The 20,537-nt window shown below is 43.9% G+C and overlaps 1 protein-coding gene across 4 annotated transcripts in view; it reads right to left on the reverse strand.

Annotated features, from left to right (window-relative positions):
* Positions 1-20,537, reverse strand: part of DEPDC5 (DEP domain containing 5) — a 166,880-nt gene that overhangs the window by 76,971 nt on the left and 69,372 nt on the right. For 2 of the 4 annotated variants that reach the window (XR_001005987.1, XM_011979007.1), the window contains exons 22-24: positions 17,822-18,025; positions 3,396-3,461; positions 237-420 (exon numbers count right to left, since the gene is read on the reverse strand). Coding sequence is in view for 3 of the 4 variants with exons in the window: in XM_011979007.1 (XP_011834397.1) it covers positions 237-420; positions 3,396-3,461; positions 17,822-18,025 (454 nt within the window). In the remaining variant the exon portion in view is untranslated. Of the gene's footprint in view, positions 1-236; positions 421-3,395; positions 3,462-14,276; positions 14,375-15,396; positions 15,533-17,821; positions 18,026-20,537 lie in introns of all 4 variants that reach the window. The other 2 variants (XM_011979006.1, XM_011979005.1) reach the window with 2 other exon arrangements.

The raw sequence follows: 20,537 nt of genomic DNA on the forward strand, positions 1-20,537 counted from the left end.
AGAGTGAGACCCTGTCTCAGTTAAAAAAAAAAAAAAGGAAAAAAAAGAAAGATAAAATACAATTCAATGTTTTTTTAAAATTTTTTATTTAATGGCCATGCTAATCTTCTCTATGTCTTTCCAATTTTAATATATGTGTTGCTGAAGTGAGCACAAACTCAGTGTTCTGATGTATGTGTGGGATATATCTGAAACCCTCACAAACCAAGCCAAGTGCCTTTTTCTCTGACACTGACCTGTCGATGTCTGCTTCTGGAAGGAGATCATAACAGCCCTCTGTGTAGTCATTCTGCAGGCCCTGGCGGTCAGGGAAGTAGTCGGTGGTGAGGGGGAGGCACGCCGGAGTAGTGAGAGACTTCCAGTCCACTCCAACTGTGCAACAGAAGCCTGGCACTACAGGGGGAGCAGACAGTGTCAGAACTGCCTCACATAACAGGGGGAAAAGGTACATGTGGTCACCATGGCAAGTGTGGGATGGGGGGTCAGGGGAGGAAAGGGGAGGGAAGGGTGGGGAAAACAGTTCATGGTGAAAATGATAAAATTGACAGGATTGGGAAGAAAGAGGGTAGGGGAGGGAGAAAGAGAGAGAAACAGAGTTTGTTAGACAATGCAGTGCACATGCTTATCCAGCCCCATCATGCAAATGGGATTCACAGCTGATACTTTGCATTTTCTGCTGATTGTGAGCTACAGCCGCAATGCAGGTGAGATTACTGCAGGGCAGGCAGAATTACATGTCGAAGCACATCAACGTTCCAAGAGCAGGGAGGCCCAAGCGTGAGCCTCTCCCAAGGACTGCAGAGTGGCTGGGTGGGGAAAGGATGGGAGCTCAGCCTGGTTTGGGAGCAAACAGCATACAGTAGCAGAAATAAGGAATACTTCTAGCACTGCAAAAATAAGTAACAGATCCAAAAGGTTGGGAGGAAAAATCGAGTAAGGATATCTGGGAAAGTTAGGAGGCTGGAACTTTGAGAGACAGCATTTAATAATCCAAAAATGAAAGCTGCAGTTGGCAGAGCAGGCCTGACCACACGGGTCTGTTCCGAATTGCCTGCTCCTCAGTTAAAGCAGGGTTTCTCAGCCTCGGCAACAACAGAGACTTTGAACCAGATAATTCTTTGTTGTGGGGGCTGTCCTGGGTACTGCAGCAGCATCCTTGGACTCTACTCACTAGATGCCAGTGGCATCCCCTAATTGTGAAAACCAGAAATGTCTGTAGGCATTGACATGTTCCACTGGGGAGGGAAATCCCCCCTGGTTAGGAAAATCCTCCCTGGTTGAGCTTCACTCAGTTAAAATAATAGGGCAGTTACCTCTTTAAGTAATTTAAGTGAAGACTATCTTTTAACTCTCCAAAGAAGGGAGCAATATGAAGTCGAAAAACTCTAAGGCTTTGTCTCTGAGTTCTGAATGGGACATTCATACGCCTTATTTTTGTACCATGCTAATAGCTTACAATGTAATGTAGCCCCTGCTGCCTCATCAGCCCTTCCATCAATGAATAACAAAATTTGTGTGCTAAGTCGCAGCAGAAAGATGCCCCACATGGCACCACTGACTTGGGGAAGATGATTTAGCCTGCAACAGATCTAATTCATGCTCTACACAGGCCTTATTAACTCATTAATAATTCAGGAATCCAAAACATAGTCCGGAATAGCCTAATTAATCATCTCCATTTTTCTATATGGCAGCCAAGGAGGTAAGCTTGTTTCTACTTCCTGGTTAGAACAGAAGATGAGGACCTGATCAAAGCCCCAGTGGGGAAGCCAGAAACAGAAGACAGTTCGATCTTTATGTCCTCTTAGATCGTCCTGGCCCTCATCAGCCTTTTGACCCTCAGGATTATAAAAATCTTGTAGAAATGCTTTCTGCTGGGCACACAACAAGACAGACAGTTCATATACTTAGTTCGAGATCCCATGATGAGAAAGGATGCTGAATGTAAGTCTAAGGGTGTTCTGTCTCTAGGAAAAGAGTGCAGTCTCTTTTCTAACCCCAGTATCTTCTGGTCCTGAAAAGAAGGACTCTGAGGAAGTTCCACACCTCAGAACCACTAAAATAACAATGATGAACACAGGTAACAAACTCTGGTGACACGGTTGTAGAGAAACAGGATTATCTATTCATTGCTGGCAGCTTTTTGGAAAATAGTCAGTCTGCCAGCCATACTTTGGGGAATGTAATCCAAAGACTTTAACCAAAAAATGCACCTGTTGCACCATGTATTATGTATTATTATTAACTTTTAATTTAATAGAGACAGGGTCTCACTATATTGTCCGGGCTGGTCTCAAACTCCTGGGCTCAAGTGATCCACCCACCTCAGCCTCCCAAAGTGCTGTGATTACTGGCATGAGCCACTGTGCTCAGCTCACCAGGTATTATCATACCTACATTATACGCTGTGGCTAAAAAGCAGAAAGCCATCCAAATGGTCACTAATAAGAAATGATTACTAAAACCAAGATACAGTAATGTGCTTAATGTTGCCATTACAAATGACTGCTAGGAAGGACCTGAACAAATAGGGGAAAAGGATTATTAAGTGGGGACAAAGGCTGGGCGAGGTGGCTCATGGCTGTAATCAGAGCACTTTGGGAGGCCAAGGCGGGCGGATCACGAGGTCAGGAGTTCAAGACCAGCCTAACCAACATGGTGAAACCCTGTCTCTACTAAAAATACAAAAGTTAGCCGGGCGTGGTGGTACACGCCTGTAATCCCAGCTACTCAAGAGGCTGAGGCAGAAGAATCACTTGAACTTGGGAGGCAGATGTTGCAGTGCACCACTGCACTCCAGCCTGGGCAACAGAGCAAGACACTGTCTTAAAAAACAAAAAAACAAACAAACAAAAAAAAAACAAAAGGTGGGGACAAAAAGACTCAGTGATATATATCCATTGGTCACAGCTAAGTTTATCAAGTGGTAGGATTTTCTCTGCTATTTTATTATTAAAGATATTTAGACATTCTCTTACTACATAGCTATTTAAAAAGATCAAAAGGAATGCAAATCAGCCAAATATTTCAACTACAGGCAGGCAAATGATTCTAGTAACAGCCTATTACGTCTTTTCAACTTTTTCATGGAGATATCATCAGGCATTTAAGGGTGAAGGCCAGCTCTGGAACAGCATGGGGGCCTTAGAGGGAATCTGTTCCCTTTCCCAGGTGCCCCTGAATCACCCTCCAAAACAGGTCATTCAGTCACACCCCCCTCACTTTCCATCACAGAGTCCAGAGAGTCCTCCCTCACCACATCACCTTCCCATACCCCAGAGATATATGGACCTCAAGACCATTCACTTCCCACAGGGCTTCCACCTCTTTCCTCATGCTCTGACCACCCCATACTCCCTGTCTACCCCTTTCCCCAGTCAGCTGCCCCCTCTTACTTGGGTCTGGAGAGGTAGAAACACTGTCCTCTAGAGAATCCTTATTCTGGGTCCTAGGATTCATACCTATGGAAAGATAAAAACAGCTTGTCTTAAGAAGGCTCACTCCGCAAAAGCATTCTGACCAGTTACGGTTGAAAAAGGCCAAAATTGGAGCTAAAAATAAAAATGTGAACCAAGTGCAAATTCTGTGCTGAGTATTTCAAACAGTACAAAATAATCAATCAAAGAAAAATGATCAATCTAAAATTGGGAATGAGCCAGAACTTTACTCTGAGGTACTGGTATCATTCTTTGCTAAAAGACATCACATAAACACGAGCAACCTGCCACTTATTTTAATAAAATGGACACATTTCAAAGTCATTTCAACTAATTAGAGCAATCTTTAGTGAATATAAATGACCTATTTTTACAGTGAGCTCTGATCGTGCCACTGCATTCCAACCTGGGCGACAACAGAGTGAGAGAGACCCTGTCTCTAAAAATATATATAAAATAAAACAAAATGACCTATTTAAATTTAATCTACTCATCAGCCATCCTTATCTTCTGGAATTTTCTTCCCCAAATCATGGCTTTCTAAAATATGACACAGGACATCAAAACTCACTACTTTAACATAAAAACAATGATTTTACCTATAAATGGGCTGAAAGGAAACACCGGAAGATTCTTTGAAATGCAATTTATTGACTATCGAGTAACACAATTAATTTTAAAGCACATCTATCAGTACTTACACGTCCCTTTCAAAACATTTATTTACTAGAAAATTATGATGCCATAAAAAGAACTGAGGTTAAGCATGGTGGCTAACAAGGCCAGGAGTTCAAGGCTGTGGCAAGCTATAATCACTCCACTGCTCTCCGGCCTGGGTGATACAGTGAGACTCCATCTCTACTTAAGATAAATAAAAATATTTTTTAAAAAGGACTGGAAAGATGCTTACTAAATGTTCAACAGTGGCTAACTGAGAAGAAAGCTGGAGGAAGGGATAGGAGGCAAAAGAGAATTTGTACTTTTTACTCTAAATACTTCTGGGTCATTTGAATATTTTATAACAAGAACAAGTATTTATAAATTTCTTGTGAAAGCTTTGAAAAAACAATCTACAACATGAGAGAAAGCACTTGCAAATCATGTATCTGGCAAAGGACTTGCATCCAGAAGACATAGGGAACTCTCAAATTCAAAAGCAAGAAAACGAACAACCCAATGAGAAAAGGACAAATGACATACGCAAAAGGAACATAAGTATATTAAAAGATGCTTAACTCAGTAGTCATTAAGGAAACAGCAAATTAAAAGCACAGGGATTAGCCAGGCATGGTGGCATGCGCCTGTGTTCGCAGCCACTCCGGGAGGCTAAGGCAGGAGGATTGCTTGTGCCCAGAAGTCCAAGGTTGCAGTGAGCTATGACTGTGCCACTGCACTCCTGCCTGGATGAAAGCGCAAGACCCCGTCTCAAAACAAACAAACACAAAAAGTGCAGTAAGATACCACTACATGCCTATTTGAATGATGAAAATGACTGGACATACCAAGTGCTGACAAGGATATGGAACAACTGAAAGCCTTATACATTGCTGACAGCAAAGGAAACTGGCATACCACTTTTGAAAACAGTAGATTTACCATTTGACCCAGCAATCTACTCCTAAAAATTTATACAAGAAAAATGAAAACTTAAGTTCATACAAAACCTTTGTTCATATAAAAACATGTAAACATTTATGGAAGTCTTATTCATAGTCGCCAAAACCTGGAAACAGCCCAATTATCTTTCAACTGGGGGAAGGATAAACAAATTGCAGCTCATCCATACAATAGCATACTACCCAGCAATAAAAAGGAGGCAACTACTGACACGTGACAACGTGGATGAATCTCTCAAATGCAATATGGTGACTGAAATAAGCCAGACTCAAAAAACTACATACTGTATGATTCCATGTACGTTACATGCTGGGAAAGGCAAAACCAGAAGGACAGAGAACAGATCAGTGGTTGCCAGAGGACAGGCAGAGAGACTGAGTACAAAGCAATAGCACAACGGAAATTTGGGAGGTGATGGAAATTTTCTTATCTTGATGTGTTTGTTGGTAGGTATACAACTCTATCCATTTGTCAAAATTCACAGAACTGTACACTAAATACAGTACATTTTACTGGACATAAATTTTAAAACATATATATATTTTTTAATTTAAAAAGATGGGCTGAGCGTGGTGGCTCACGTCTGTAATCCCAGCACTTTGGGAGGCCAAGATGGGGGGGATCACTGAAGGTCAGAAGTTCGAGACCAGCCTGGCCAACATGGTGAAACCTCATTTCTACTAAAAATACAAAAATTAGCTGGGCGTGGCGGTGGGTGCCTGTAATCTCAGCTACTCGGGAGGCTGAGGCAGGAGAAGCACTTGAACCTGGAAGGCTGAGGTTGCAGTGAGCCGAGATCATGCCGCTGCACTCCAGCCTGGGCCACAGAGCAAGACTCTGTCTGAAAAGAAGTAAAAATAAAAATAAAAATAAAGATGACACCACCTGGCCAAAACAATTTTAGGACTTTTCTTTTGGAAATGCTTGGAGCAGATTTTTAAAAATTACTAGTCATTATACTAGAAGATACAACGTATTAAGTCAGACAAATACAGTATTTCATTTCATTCAAACCCACACCAGGAGTAGATATGAGGTAGGTATGATCCTTTTCCACAGATAAAGAAACTGAGGCTCAGAGAAGTTAAGCAACTTACTGAAGATCTCACAGTAAGTAGGTGGAACCTGCATTTAGATTCTTTCTGCTCAACTTTACAGATGCTCTATTTCTTGACTATCCATCTGGGGCACCAATTTTTAGCTGCTGAAATGTTATCTGTTCTTTGTCAATAGCCAAAAGCCACTTGGAGCTAAATTTTCTGGGGGGGAAAAAAAAAAAAAACACTTGGCTGACAACTTTCATTTTCATGCAAATATAAAGCATGATTATAAAGAAGCAACGAGGTGGATTTTCTTATTCAGCTTGAGAAGTGGTATGAAGGCAAACTGGCATTTGCAAAACACTCTGAGCAATAAGAGAATTGTTACTATATCACCTCCCAGGTTTGGCTGCCAAGTTTGCTCATTTGATCACCTGTTTTTGTTTTTAAAGAAAACCTGTTCTAGACGTGGTCTGCAAGACAACTCAAATTCTTACACTAATAAACAGTTCAAAAGAAAAGAAAAGAAAAAAAAAGGAATAGTTCAACTTATCAGAGCAGCTTTGAATCCTAGGCCAAAAGTAGATCTGTGCCATCTCTGGTGGACACACCTACCTACCTAACTGCACACACACACAGACACACACACACACGTACACACACACCCCGAAAAAGCAAATATTTTAAGGACTTCCAGGAAGCTATTATACGTATAAACAAGTATTTTAAGGATTTCCAGGAAGCTACTCACACACAGTTTCCTTGCAATTCAAGCCCAACACAGTGCCTTTCCCACTGGCTCTTTGAGATCTTATTTTCAGTCATACAGACTTGCTGTTGGCATACGAAGAGCCCCACCAGCCTGCAATGATGGAGGTGAAACCTCATGCTCAGCCAGCTCTGCTCCAACCCAACATTTGGGAATGAAGTCTCACACTCAAAGTTCAAAGCCAGACATACAACTTGGGGAGCCAATGCTGGTAAGAGTCATCTCAGCTCTGTCTCTTTTGACATCTGTTCAGAATTGTGAATGTGTTCTTTGATTGAAAACCTCAAGGTCAAAAAGGTTACTCAGTGTGGAGCCTCTAGGGCCAGTTCCAAGCCCACATCGAGAAGCCTGTGCCTGGGGCGAGTGGTTTCTCTTCTCTGGGTTACAGAGGCGGCACTTACCCATAAAAAAAACTGACCTGGCCTGGAGAAATGACGGAGGTCCTTCCATCCAGTCTCAGTGTGCTATGAGTTACTTTTACTTTGGCTCTCAGGCCAAATACACTGCATGCACCTAATATTCAACACAAATATCAAGTTGCAGATTCTAAGTCTCAACACTAAAGAGAAAGAAAACATGGCATCCACTTACTTGCTTTTTCAATCTACCTCCAATAAAGGAAGACATTTACTAGCAAGCCTTCTAAAATGGTGCCCAGTTAAAGATACAGAGGGATAAAAACTGTCTGCCCAGTCACACCAACTGCCCTGTCTCTGCTGGGCAGCAGGGTGAAAAATAAGTGAAGACTGCAGCTACCAGGTCCCCACTAACAACGCTTCAAATGAAATTCTACAGGGCTGGGAGGGAAACCCACAGAGATGTTACTCCTGTGAATCATGATTCACATATGAATCACGTCCAAATGCAGGAGAAAGACTGAGTCACGCTTGAGAGACTGCAGATGGTGCAAACCATCAAGCCTGGAGAGGTGAAGGTACGGTCACAGATAAGGTTTCCCTGTTTGGATTTTTCTCTGATTTTTTTTTTTCCCCCTGGGATGGAGTCTCACTCTTGTCACCCAGGCTGAGTACAGTGGCATGATCTTGGCTCACTGCAACCTCCACCTCCCGGGTTTGAGCGATTCTCCTGCCTCAGTCTCCCAAGTAGCTGGGCTTACACGCGCCCGCCAGCACGCCCAGCTAATTTTTGTATTTTTAGTAGAGGCGGGGTTTCACCATGTTGGTCAGGCTGGTCTTGAACTCCTGACTTCAAGTGATCCACCCACCTCGGCCTCTCAAAAGTGCTGGGATAACAGGCGTGAGCCACCGCGCCAGTCTTCTCTGATTTTTTAATGAATGAAATGTTAACCAGTTGTGAATTCAGACCCTACCTTGTTCCAAAACAAGGACTCAATGTGGTAATCTAGCCCGTAATGTACCCAACCTACTTTTGATCCGGACAACCGCTCTGTGGGACAGGCAGTCAGGATGGGGAGGATCTTTATGTCCAATACACAGATGAAGAACCTGAGCCTCAGCTCGAAAGCCCAGTGAGGAGCAGGGGGAATTCTGATCCTGGTTGTTTTCATCACAGCACACTCTCTCATCTAGCACATCCTCATTTAGCAGAGATCACATGTTCAAACCACACTGTATTACTGAAACCATTCACAGTCCAACTCCCCACAAGAGGGCTTTCCTTTCATTGTTGTTACCCCACATGGGAACTGCTTGAAAGAGAATCCCAAGTGCATGAGGAGCCAGAGCTCCCTGAGGTCGGGAGAGTCAGTGTTTTAATAGTTTTTGTTTCTTCTCAGGCCTTAGCACAGTGCCTAGAGTTCAATACACATTTCTGGAATGGGTAAGAGTTTAGTGAGTTTGAGGAAAGCAAAACATATTCCATGAAAATTGTGGATGGCTTGAAAGGAAAGTCACTTACAAACCAAGCAAGGAGAAAAAGACTACCAAAGTCTTTGAAAAAAAGGAATCTAGTTAACTGTTCAGGAAGGTTATAAGAAAGAAAAGCATTAGAGAAAAGTTAAATCATGCTTCAGTAGAGAGAAAGCTAACCTCAGAAGATTTTTAGCATTCATTCAACTACCTATTATGTGCCAAGAACTGGTTTTTTTTTTTTTGAGATGGAGTTTTGCTCTTGTTGCCTGGGCTGGAGTGCAATGGCATAATCTCGGCTCACCACAACCTCTGCCTCCCGGGTTCAAAGTGATTCTCCTGCCTTAGCCTCACAAGTAGCTGGGATTACAGGCATGTGCCACCAAGCTCAGCTAATTTTGTATTTTTAGTAGAGACGGGTTTCTCCATGTTGGTCAGGCTGGTCTCAAACTCCCGACCTCAGGTGATCCGCCCGCCCTCGGCCTCCCAAAATGCTGGGATTACAGGCGTGAGCCACTGCGCCCGGCCACCAGGAGCTGTTTTTAGCTCTGGGAATACAGTCATGAACAAACAAAAATGCTGATAGTCATGGAACTTACAATAAAAAAATTACAAAATTTAAAAATCTAGTATGCCAGGTGGCACAATGGAGAAATATAAGGTAGAGAAGATGGTTAGGGAGTACTAAGGTAAAATATGGCAGTTCAGGCAAGACCTAAAGGAAGTGAGAGAGCCAGCTGTGGGTAGGGTGGCTACATCATTTATCATTCAATACGGGACACCTCTGAGACTGGAAGGGGACACTATTAATAGTCATCTGGGTCAACAAATTCAAACCAGGCCTGTCCTGGGCAAATGCAGACATATAGACCCTAGCCATGATGCTCTCTGGAATAAGGGCACAGCGAGGGGAGAACAAGAGGAAGGACCTGAGATTCAGAGTGGGCCTGATCTCTCTGGGGAACCTCCAAAGTGAAGTGAGAGGGAGAAAGCAGGAGATGAGAACTGAGTGTAACAAGCAGCCACATAACATGAGGGGTCTATCCGCCACCATAATGCCTTGGCTTTTACTCCAAGTGAGTTAAGCCCTTGGAAAATTTTGTACAGAGAAGTTCATAATCCAAATTCTATTTTAGAAAGGTCACTCTGATTTGTTGTGTTGAAAATAAACGATATGGAAGGGCAAGGGAGGAAGCCAAGACCAGGTAACAGGCTACCACATCCAGGCAAAAGATGATGGCACCTTACGCCAGGCTGAGACTGATGGAAGTAAGACTATGGATATATCCTGAAGATCTGACATTAATTGGTTGGTTTTGCATATGGTTATAACCAATTAATGTGCGATATATGGTTATTAAAATTTGAATAATTTTATCTAATTTCTTTCAGTGGCTCATTAACATAATTGATCAGGTAGCATAAGGTCAAAGATGGGAGTCCAGTTCCCATGTGGCTATAGATCACCTCTTGATGACCACTAACCCCTCTGAAAACACATGCTATTGGTTATATAAGGGGACTGGGAAAGGGAAAAGATGACCCCACTTCACAGTATCACCCTGACTAAAAAACAACCCCAGGAGCCCCCACCATCTATGAGACGCCAAACATTCAGGGCATATACACACACACACACACACACACACACACACACACACACAATTAAGCCAGGTGTGGTGGTATGTGCCTGTAGTCCCAACAATTTGGGATGCTGAGGTGAAAGGATCCCAAAAGGTGAGGCTGCGGTGAGATCATGCTACGGTACTCTAGCCTGGACAACAGAGCAAGACCTTGTCTCTAAAAAAAAAAAAAAGACTCTGTATAATTAAATACTCGCATACCAATTAAACAATAATTTTGTGTGTTATTCAAATTTTTCTCACATATGGCAGCTTGGTCTTGGAAATATAAATTCATTTGTCCATAAATGTGTTAAACATTGAGTGGAGAAAATGAATAAAGATAAGCGCTTTCAGTCTACTGAGGAGACAGACATGGAAACAAGCAGTGGGATCATGACATGCCAAGTTGTACAATTGGGTTATGCATATGAAGCTGTGTGGAAACATGCCTAACACATTCCGGGAGGGCATGGGAAGGAAAGGGCAGGCTTCAAAGAAGAGGTATTGTTGGAGCTGAATCATAAAGACTGAGTTGATGCCTGCCAGTCAGAATCAGGGGTTAAAGACAGGGAAGAAGCATATTCTATAGAGAGGAACTTATCTATGCAAAGGAACACGAGGACACAGTTCTTTTCAGGAGCCACAAGAAATGCCTGGAATACAAAATATGTTATTGTAATGACAACAACAACAGCTCCTACTTGTTGAGTGCTCACCATGGATGTCAGCACTGTCCTAAGAATGTATGTGGATTATCACATTTAATAGTCAATCTCCAGCCAGGTGTGGTGGCTCATGCCTGTAATCCCAGCACTTCGCGAGGCTGAGATGGGCAGATCACATGAGGCCAGTAGTTTTAGACCAGCCTGGCCAACATGGCAAGACCCCATCTCTACTAAAAATATAAAAATTAGCTGGGGGTGGTAGTGCACACCTGTACTCCCAGCCACTTGGGAGGCTGAGGCAGGGGAATCACTTGAACCCGGGAGGCAGAGGTTGCAGAGAGCTGAGATCACACCACTGCACTCCAGTCTGGGTGACAGAGTGAGTCTCCTTCTCAAAAAAAAAAAAAAAAAAAGTCAATCTCTTCATGATGAAGACACTGAGATACCCAGAAATTAGTGTAGTAACTGGCCTGAGGGCTTCAGTGCTCATGACGTGGAGTCAGGCCTCATGCCCTAAGATCCTGGAGCCTGCACTCTTTCTACCTGCAGTACCATGTGGAAGAGGAGGCAGGTGAAGATACAAGCACAGACAGGAGCCAGGTGATGATCAACACCATAGCCATGAAGAGCCATGGAAGGGTTTACATGTGGGAAGGAGTGGCTGATCAGATCTGCATCTGGAAACATCGGTGACAGTATGGACTACAAATCAGAAGGGATGAGAACAGAGCAGGAAGATTATTTTGAAGGCTACTGCAATAATCCTGGCCACAAATGACAGGAGTGTGAACAATGCAGTGAGAATGGAAGTGAGGAGCCAGTCAGAAGAAAGGAGGAGCAGAAGAGGAGGCATGGGCTGGGGAACAGGGGGATGTGAGTTTGGCTGTCAATGCATTAAGGATGAGGTACTTGGGGACCATCTGAGCAGAGAGGTCCATCAGGTGGACACACCTACAGCTCAGAAGCCCAAGAGAAGGCTGAGCCAGAGCTTCAGGTTACAGCAAATGCTTTTCCAATTTGAGTATGCCAGGGAACTCTTAGCTCACACAATGGTATCATGTTAAAATCTTCCACAACCATCCCCAAATAAAGATTCTTTGAAACTTCTTTTCCCCAAAATGATTTTAAAATTCTAAAACAAATTTTCTGGGGAATTAACTGGTCTACCTGAGCTATCCCAGGCCCCAAACAACTTCCAAGACTACCTGGGTACATTCTGGTGCTGCTACTATCAGAACCTGTAATTCCCCCTGCTTCAGTTAACCAGTGAAACTAGTTCAAGTACAGTCCAATGAGTCCCAGAGTAGCCCTCCTCGGTGCAACTCTACCCCAAACAGCCTGGGAGGCTCAAACTCTGCGTTCCTAAAAATGACTCTTTGGCATAGCAAAGCAATAGAAACACTGCCTCTCTAACCTCCTGAAGGTACTTTCAAATAATCTGGCAGCCAGAGGTAACATTTTCAGCCCTCTGAGTATAGGGACACAGTGTCTTCCTATCCCTACATTTTTATTCAATGTGTTTTCTCATCTAAAATAAATTAATGCTGGTGAGTAGGTTAACCAAAAAAATACGTTAGTGAATTAATAAATGAAATAATAATCATTTAGGGATTCTCTTACTGCCAATCCAGTTTCCTAGCCTTAGACATAGGCCTCTAGGAGTATTGTTGGATGAACCTACCAATGAATAAAAGAAAATATCATCAACTAACTTGATATAACTTCATTTTCACGACACCTTTCTTTTTTTTTCTTTTTGAGACGAAGTCTTGCTCTGTTGCCCAGGCTGGAATGCAGTGGCACAATCTCGACTCACTGCAACCTCTGCCTCCCAAGTTCAAGCAATTCTCCTGCCTCAACCTCCCGAGCAGCTGGGATGCCACCACACCTGGCTAATTTTTGTATTTTTAGTAGAGACGGGGTTTCACCACGTTGACCAGGCTGGTCTCGAACTCCTGACCTCAGGTGATCCACCTGCCTTGGCCTCCCAAAGTGCGAGGATTACAGATGTGAGCCACCGTGCCCAGTAATGACACCTTTCTTAAGCTGCATTTTAGAAATTCAAGTTAGCTTACAGAACACTAAAGCATAACATAGTAGCCCAATTTTTTAAAAGTTTTAATGTTTTACACACTCATTTTGTACAATATCTATCCTCTGAGGCTCCACAAATGCTGCCCGTACTGATCCAAGCTCATGTTACCCTACCCCTTAAAGGTACTCTGAACAATGTCATGAAAAGAGGACAGCAGCCTGAGTCAGGATACCTGGCTATTGGTTTGAGAGGTTAGTTTAATATTTCTACCTCTTTGGACATTAAGTTGCCCATGTACAAAATATATTTAATAACTTAAATATATTTTGATCACCCACTGGGGTGATCAGATAAGACAATAAATATAAAAGTATTTCCAAAAGCATAAAACCAAAGTATCATACCAAACCAATTTCATACTGCTTCCCCCATCCACCCTGAAACTTCACCTTCTAACTGTCTACCTAACCAAATTCTACCCTTCAAGTCTTTGGTACATGTCACTTCTCTTTTTTTTTTTTTGAGATGGAGTCTCGCTGTGTAGCCCAGGCTGGAGTACAACAGCGCAATCTTGGCTCACTACAACCTCTGCCTCCCAGGTTCAATGGATTCTCCTGCTTCAGCCTTCCCAATAGCTGGGACTACAGGTGTGCGCCACTATGCCTGGCTAATTTTCTTGTGTTTTTGGTAGAGATGGGGTTTTACCATGCTGGCCAGGCTGGTTCCGAACTCCTGACCTCAAGTGATTCACCCACCTCAGGCTCCCAAAGTGTTAGGATTACAGACATGAGCCACTGCGCCCAGTCCTGGTGCATGCTCACTTCTCTAAGCAACTACGCAACCCTTCTCTTTTCTGGTCTTAAAATTGGACACATATTGTTCTCCTCTGGGTCTCTCCAGTTATGGAGGTGGGTTTGCCCCCCATTGCCCCTGACAACCAAAAGCCCCTCTAGAGGACAGACCACTCCAGCTCTGTCCGTGGTGTTGTTGCCCTCAACATGCTCCTAAGCAGCCCTCAATCACGACTCCGTGACAGAATGATAAATGTGGCTTGACCAACATGTTCTCAGCTAAAAATGTAACGTGCAGCCCATTTTATAATTCCATGCATTATAGAGCACTGCTTCTAAATAGGTCACCCAAAAGTGTGGCTGAAATGATCCCAAAATAGACATGGCCCGGCTTTTCTGGCCCTGTGTCATTTCTAGATGTGAGCCTGATCTAAACATCCCAACTCTATTACCTCTTGGATTGGTTACCTGCACCACTGTTGCTAAGTAGACCGACAGAAAGTTCTTCTGTTCCACTGAAGTTCAAGAAGGACATGCCGTCACCAGGCTGGCGGGAATTGCTGTGCCTGCAGAGAACAGAGCCCAGCCACCTGGCTTAATGTAGATCATCACCTCTTTTTCCTGCTCACCCTATATCCCGGGGGTGGGGGGTAGGTTCATAAAAATCAGGCCTGAATATTCAGCCACTCAAGCTGGCAGCCACTGGAATCCTTATCTTAAGCCACCAGGCCACAGTGTTTGGTTTGTGTGTCAGTGCTGGTTTCCTGTGACCCTGGCACCCCAGCTGCTTTCCCACCACCAAGCTAGACCACCCACCCTGTCTGCCCTATGCCTCCCTCTTACAAACAAGGATGGGTGTGAGGTGCTTGAATATATGGACCTGAGTTCATCTGGTTAAGAAGGTCATGCTCTCCCCATATCCCTTATCTATCCCCTAGGGTGTCAAGGTGACTGAAAGGGGCCAAAGACCGCACTTTGCAAAGTGTTTTCTAAAGCAAGAGGAATAGTGAGTCCAGGTGTAACCCAGGCTCACGCCTGTTGAGGCTTAAATGACTTTCCTCCTACACTGACTCTCATTAGATGCTCGTAACACATTCAGAGCTTTGGTTCAAAGAGTTTTTCTATAAACATAAACCTTCATTTCCATTGCTCTTAGCATTAACTTCTTCTAAACTCAACAGTGGGATTTATTTCTGAGTAACCAAAATGACAAAAGTCATAGAGAGGTTGCCCAAAACACACAGCATGAATCTCCTGTCCCAGCATTCCAAATCCAAAGAATTTCCTCTCTCGGATTCATCTTTGACTGAGGTTTAGAAAAACCCACGTTTGAGGTTTACAAAGTGTGTTTTGGATTCAAGATAAACCTAAAACAGGGCCTAGGTAACATCTCAGACAAAAATGTCAGGCTGTTTGCTTTCCCCTTCACCAAGTGAAGGGAATGACACTGGCCAACAAAGGAAGGCCCTGATCTCATACTGTCTTTTCAAGTCTTCTAAACATTTTGTCAATAGTCTGTTCTGCACATTGTCCTGGATGCTGGAGAGTGTTCTCAGGTTACCTTCCAGAGCCCTGTGCACATCCTCACCTTCCAGCAGCTTCATGATATGCTAACTCCAGCAGCTCTGCAGAGGAATGAGTTGGGTCCCTCTGCCCACTGCCTTGCAGCTCCGCCATATTCTGTCGGGTCTGGTGGTGGATCTGGATGGCTTCTCCGGATGGTCCTACCCAGATAAAGAACCACTGAGCATCATTCCCACCTGATAGCTAGTGCTGTGCACTTAACTATAACTCTCCCTTCTTTCCAGCTACTGGGATACAGATGTTGGTGAGATTGAAAGAAGAACACACCACAGAAGAACGTTATACAAGGGACCCTCTGGCTCCCAGAGGACACCTGCTCTTCTAAGCGGGACCCATCCTACTAAGGGGCCGGGCCTTTATCATCCTGTCTAATCTGTTAAGAAAATTTTAGGATATTCTGTCTCATGTGTGTCAACTGAGTCACCACAGTGAAATATACAAGTATAGGAGGCATGGACCCTTGCCAGGAGGGCTAACACAAACTCAGTAAGAGGGAAATACAAGTGAAACACCAAATGACTCTATTAATACCTAGGAGAGTAACAACTGTGATTCTAAGAAGCAGAAGATGTTTAAGTGCAAAAAAGGCAAAGTAGGAGATAAATTAGAATTAGTCAAGTCTACAAAACGAGGCTTCCTGGGGAAAGAGAAGTTGAAGAGCTAAGTGTTCAACAAAGTTAACAGCGGCTGAAGGAAGAGGGCACCTGGGTAGATGAAATGATACCTGTGAAACTCCAAACCTGAAAGAGGCAAAACATGCAGGAGACCACAAGATTAGCCAAGAAGGAAGAGAGCCTCTGAGGATAGGAATGAAGAAGATAGGGGAGCCTGATGAAGGAGGGTGTTGGCTACTGAAAGGCCAGCTAAAGAGGAGGAAGAAGCAAAGCAAACTGTTTGCAGAACATGGTTCCAATAAAGTGTACATGAAGAGTGGGAGGAGGAGAAGCACAGAAGCATGAAAAGCTGAAGGTCACTGAAGAAACACCAAGAGTTCTAAGTGACCTAGAAGGGAACCAGTGGAGATAATAATGGAGGGGAAAGGACACAGAAAGAAACAAGGAGTGTGACTGATTATAGCAGAGATAAGGGGGCAAAACGGGGTTTAAGCATGACCCCCAGTTACAGTCAAATTATTCAGATCTATTTCTCACTGATTTAACTTTCAAATATTAAAGACAAGTACAAAACAAAATAGGCATTTCCAGGTATTCAGCAGGATGGTTTCCATGAAAAAAATAAAATAAAAATTTCGCCAGGCACGGTGACTCACACCTGTAATGCCAGCAAATTGGGAAGCTGGCGGCGGGTGGATTGCTTGAGACCAGGAGTTCGAGACCAGCCTGACCAACACGGTGAAACCCCATTTCTACTAAAAATACAAAAATTAGCCAGGTGTGGTGGTGCATTCCTGTAATCCCAACTACTTGGAAGGCTGAGGCAGGAGAATCGCTTGAACCCGAAAGACAGAGACTACAGGTATCCGAGATTACGCCACTGTACTCCAGCCTGGGTAACAGAGTAAGACATTGTCTCACACACACACACACAAAATCCTGGAGTTTAATGCATTTGTTCCTTTCCAGCTCAATGAGAGCCCATTAAGCTAAAGTTTAACTTTAGCCACAGTTTGAGAAAACCTTACTGTCTTCTTGAGAACGGAATATAGATAAAAAAGAATGGAGTAGGAAAAAGTGAGTTTGGGTGAAAATTTTTTTTTCAGTTGTCAGAGACACCTAAGAGAAAACAAAATAACATAACTCTTTGTAACCAAGAGAGGATATTCGTATCCAAGAGAGCTAAGAGAAGAAAGAATGAACAAGAATGAGGGACATCCAACTTAGGGAAGAAAGCAGGTGGCAATGCATAGTTCCTCTCAAGTAGAAACAAAGAGCCAGATGCGGTGGCTCACACCTATAATCCCAGCCCTTTGGGAGGTTGAGGTGGGCAGATTGCTTGTGTCCAGGAGTTCAAGACCAGCCCAGGCAACATGGTGAAACCCTGTCTCTACTAAAAATACAAAAAACTAGCCAGACATGGTGGCACATGCCTGTAGTACCAGCTACTTGGGAGGCTGAAGTGGCAGCATCTCCTGAGCCCCGAAGGTTGAGGCTGCAGTGAGCTGAGATCGCACCACTGCACTCCAGCATGGGCAACTAGAGAGTGACCCTGTCTCGGAAAAAAAAAAAAAGCTGAAACAAACAAACAAAAAAGCCCTCAGGTTTATAAAGCTAATTAGTTACAAAGCCTATTCCCAAGTGCATCTTCAAGGATCTTTACAAGAAGCCCTGGGATGGCCAAAGTGGGCATGGTTATCCCATCTTACTGGTGGAGTAACACAGGCACCTGACCAAGGACACATGGGTGACCAACACTGAAGACCAGGGCTACGAGTTCCTAGTCCAAGGCTCTCTCTTAAGCAACAAACTTACCCACAGGAAAAGTGTGCATCCAGCGCCTTCTGTTGGACGTAAGCTTCATGGGCATTCGAGAGGGAGCGAAGGGGTTAATCAGTGCTCTCTGGGGTGTGTATCCACCAGGTCGAACATGCAGCATGGATTCTGCACTGCCAACGTGGAACCTCCCTGGTGCACTGGAGTCTCGCTGTGGTGGCTCCATCATGTTCTCCAGGACATCTGCCAGTTATCATGGAGTTGAGTCACGAAGAAAAAGCACAGAACCACAGTGAAACCAGACCTAGGTAGACTGATAAGCCAAGGCTGACAAGAATCTTGGGCATCATAAATGTCAGGGAGTGAGAGAAATTAGTAAAATTGTCAAACTATAAAGAAATGAAGTACGTTTCCATTTGTTTGCTTTTAAATACTTGGGAGAAGGGAGTTTTGGTTCTAAATTACTGGCACAATGAAGTCACAACCAAATCTGATGGGAAGGACACTGCCTAGAGATCCTGAACTTTGAGCTGGAAGCAATGACTGAATGATGGGACTTGAGTTGTCTCCCTTGGGAAAGGAACGAGTATATTCTCTAAGAGGGAGGAACAATAAAAACAGCTATGTGGTAACCAGAAGGGCAGATCTTGGCAGAGCTAGTCAGTATCTTCACTATAAACCCATTTGATTTTCCTACTGGACACAAGACTATAGTTCCCAGCCTCTTTGCAATAAAGTCAAATGACTTAGTTCCGGCCAGCAGACCACAGGTAGAAATGATATGCTTCAAATCCAGGCCTGGGCCACAATTATCTCCACGAATGATGTGCATTCTTTTTCCCTTTGTGGAAACCTAGGTTCATAATCATGGCATCCCAGGACGGAAGGAACCTGAGTTCCTGAATGACTGAGTGGATCAACAGACCCTCCATTGACTTAGTGGGCTGGGACATGAGTAAGCAATCAAATGGTATTATGCTAAAAAAAAATTACTGAGAAAAAAAGAATGAAGAAATGGACGCCTCCAGCCTTGACCAGGCAAGGAGATGGTATGATATTTAGACTCCACCCGTCTGGCGCAATGGCAGACAGGTCCCATTATGGAGACAGAGACAGCATGCCTGAGTGGATCAAAGAACTGAAATCCACAACCAACTCTTCTTGTGTGCATCCCATATTCACTAAGCAATCACCTAGATGAAAAAGTGGGTCCAGCAGATGCAAACTCCAAGGAATTTGTCTTGGCCATCATTATCTACCCAGTGCCTAGCACAGAACCTCATACATTGTAATACTGTATTTCATTCCTCAAGTTGCTTTGCAGGAAAGAAGAGAATGTTCAGATTTCCATAAAAGTTTTACTGTTCATTGTAAATTAATGAATTGATGCTCTAACTTACAAAATAAAAAAGAACATAGTCTAGTTAGTTATTAAGGAAATAAAAGAGAAAAACCCAATTAAAAAAAAAAAAAAAAAAGATGAGTACAGGCCAGGTACAGTAGCTTATTCCTGTAATCCCAGCATTTTGGGAGACCAAGGTGGACAGATCACTGGAGCCCAAGAGTTCAAGACCAGCCTGGCAAACAGACTTAGACCGTTCCTACAAAAACTTTAAAAACTAGCCGGGTGTGGTGGTGCACACCTGTGGTTCCAGCTATTTGGGAGACTGAAGTGGGAAGATCACGTGAGCCCAGGAGGTTGAGGCTGTAGTGAGCCAAGACTGTATCACTGCACCCCAGCCTGGGCCACAGAGTGAGAACCTGTCTCAAAACAAACAAACAAAAAAAAGAAACGACCCATGAAACTGCTCAGGCCATCAAGGGTATGCATATACAAAAAGCCACCAAGTATATGAAAGATGTCACTTTGGCCAGGTGCGGTGGCTCACACCTGTAATCCTAGCACTTTGGGAGGCTGAGGTGGGCAGATTATCTGAGGTCAGGAGTTTGAGACCAGCCTGACCAACATGGTGAAACCCCATCTCTACTCAAAAGACAAAATTAGCTGGGTGTGGTGGCACATGTCTGTAATCCCAGCTACCTGGGAGGCTGAGGCAGGAGAAGTGCTTGAACCCGGGAGGTGGAGGGTGCAGTGAGCCAAGATTGTGCCACTGCACTCCAGCCTGGGCAACAAGAGTGAAACTCCATCTCAAAAAAAAAAAAAAAGGAAACGTTGCTTTACAGAAACAATGTGTACCATTTCCACACTACAATGATGGAGATAGTAGGTGGTCCCAGGCCATACAGCATGGTTGCACACGGGGTCAGTGGCCAAAAAACAGTACTGAATGAAGCACAGACTGTGCTTAAAAATGCACAGTCATGCCGAACTGAAGGGTTTAGGTGCAGATTCTCTGGTCATTGAGCATGTCCAGGTGAACAAAGCACCCAAGATGTGCTGCCTGATGTAAAGTGCTCATGGTCAGATTAACCCATACATGAGCTCCTCCTGCCACACCAAGATGATCCTCATGGAAAAGGAACACATTATTCCTAAACCAGAAGAGGACATTGCACAGAAGAAAAAGATATCCCAAGGCCAGGCACGGTGGTTCATGCCTGTAATCCCAGCACTTTGGGAGGCCGAGGTGGGTGTATCACTGGAGGCCAGGAGTTCGAGACCAGCCTGGCCAACATGGCAAAACCCCATCTCTACTAAAAAAAAATAAAAAATTAGCTGGTGTGGTGGCGTGTGCCTGTAATCCCAGCTACTCAGGAGGCTAAGGCAGAACAATCACTTGAACCCAGGAGGCAG

This window comes from Mandrillus leucophaeus, unplaced genomic scaffold (genome assembly GCF_000951045.1).
Source record: "Mandrillus leucophaeus isolate KB7577 unplaced genomic scaffold, Mleu.le_1.0 Scaffold2, whole genome shotgun sequence".
In the NCBI taxonomy this organism is placed as follows: Eukaryota; Metazoa; Chordata; class Mammalia; order Primates; family Cercopithecidae; genus Mandrillus; species Mandrillus leucophaeus.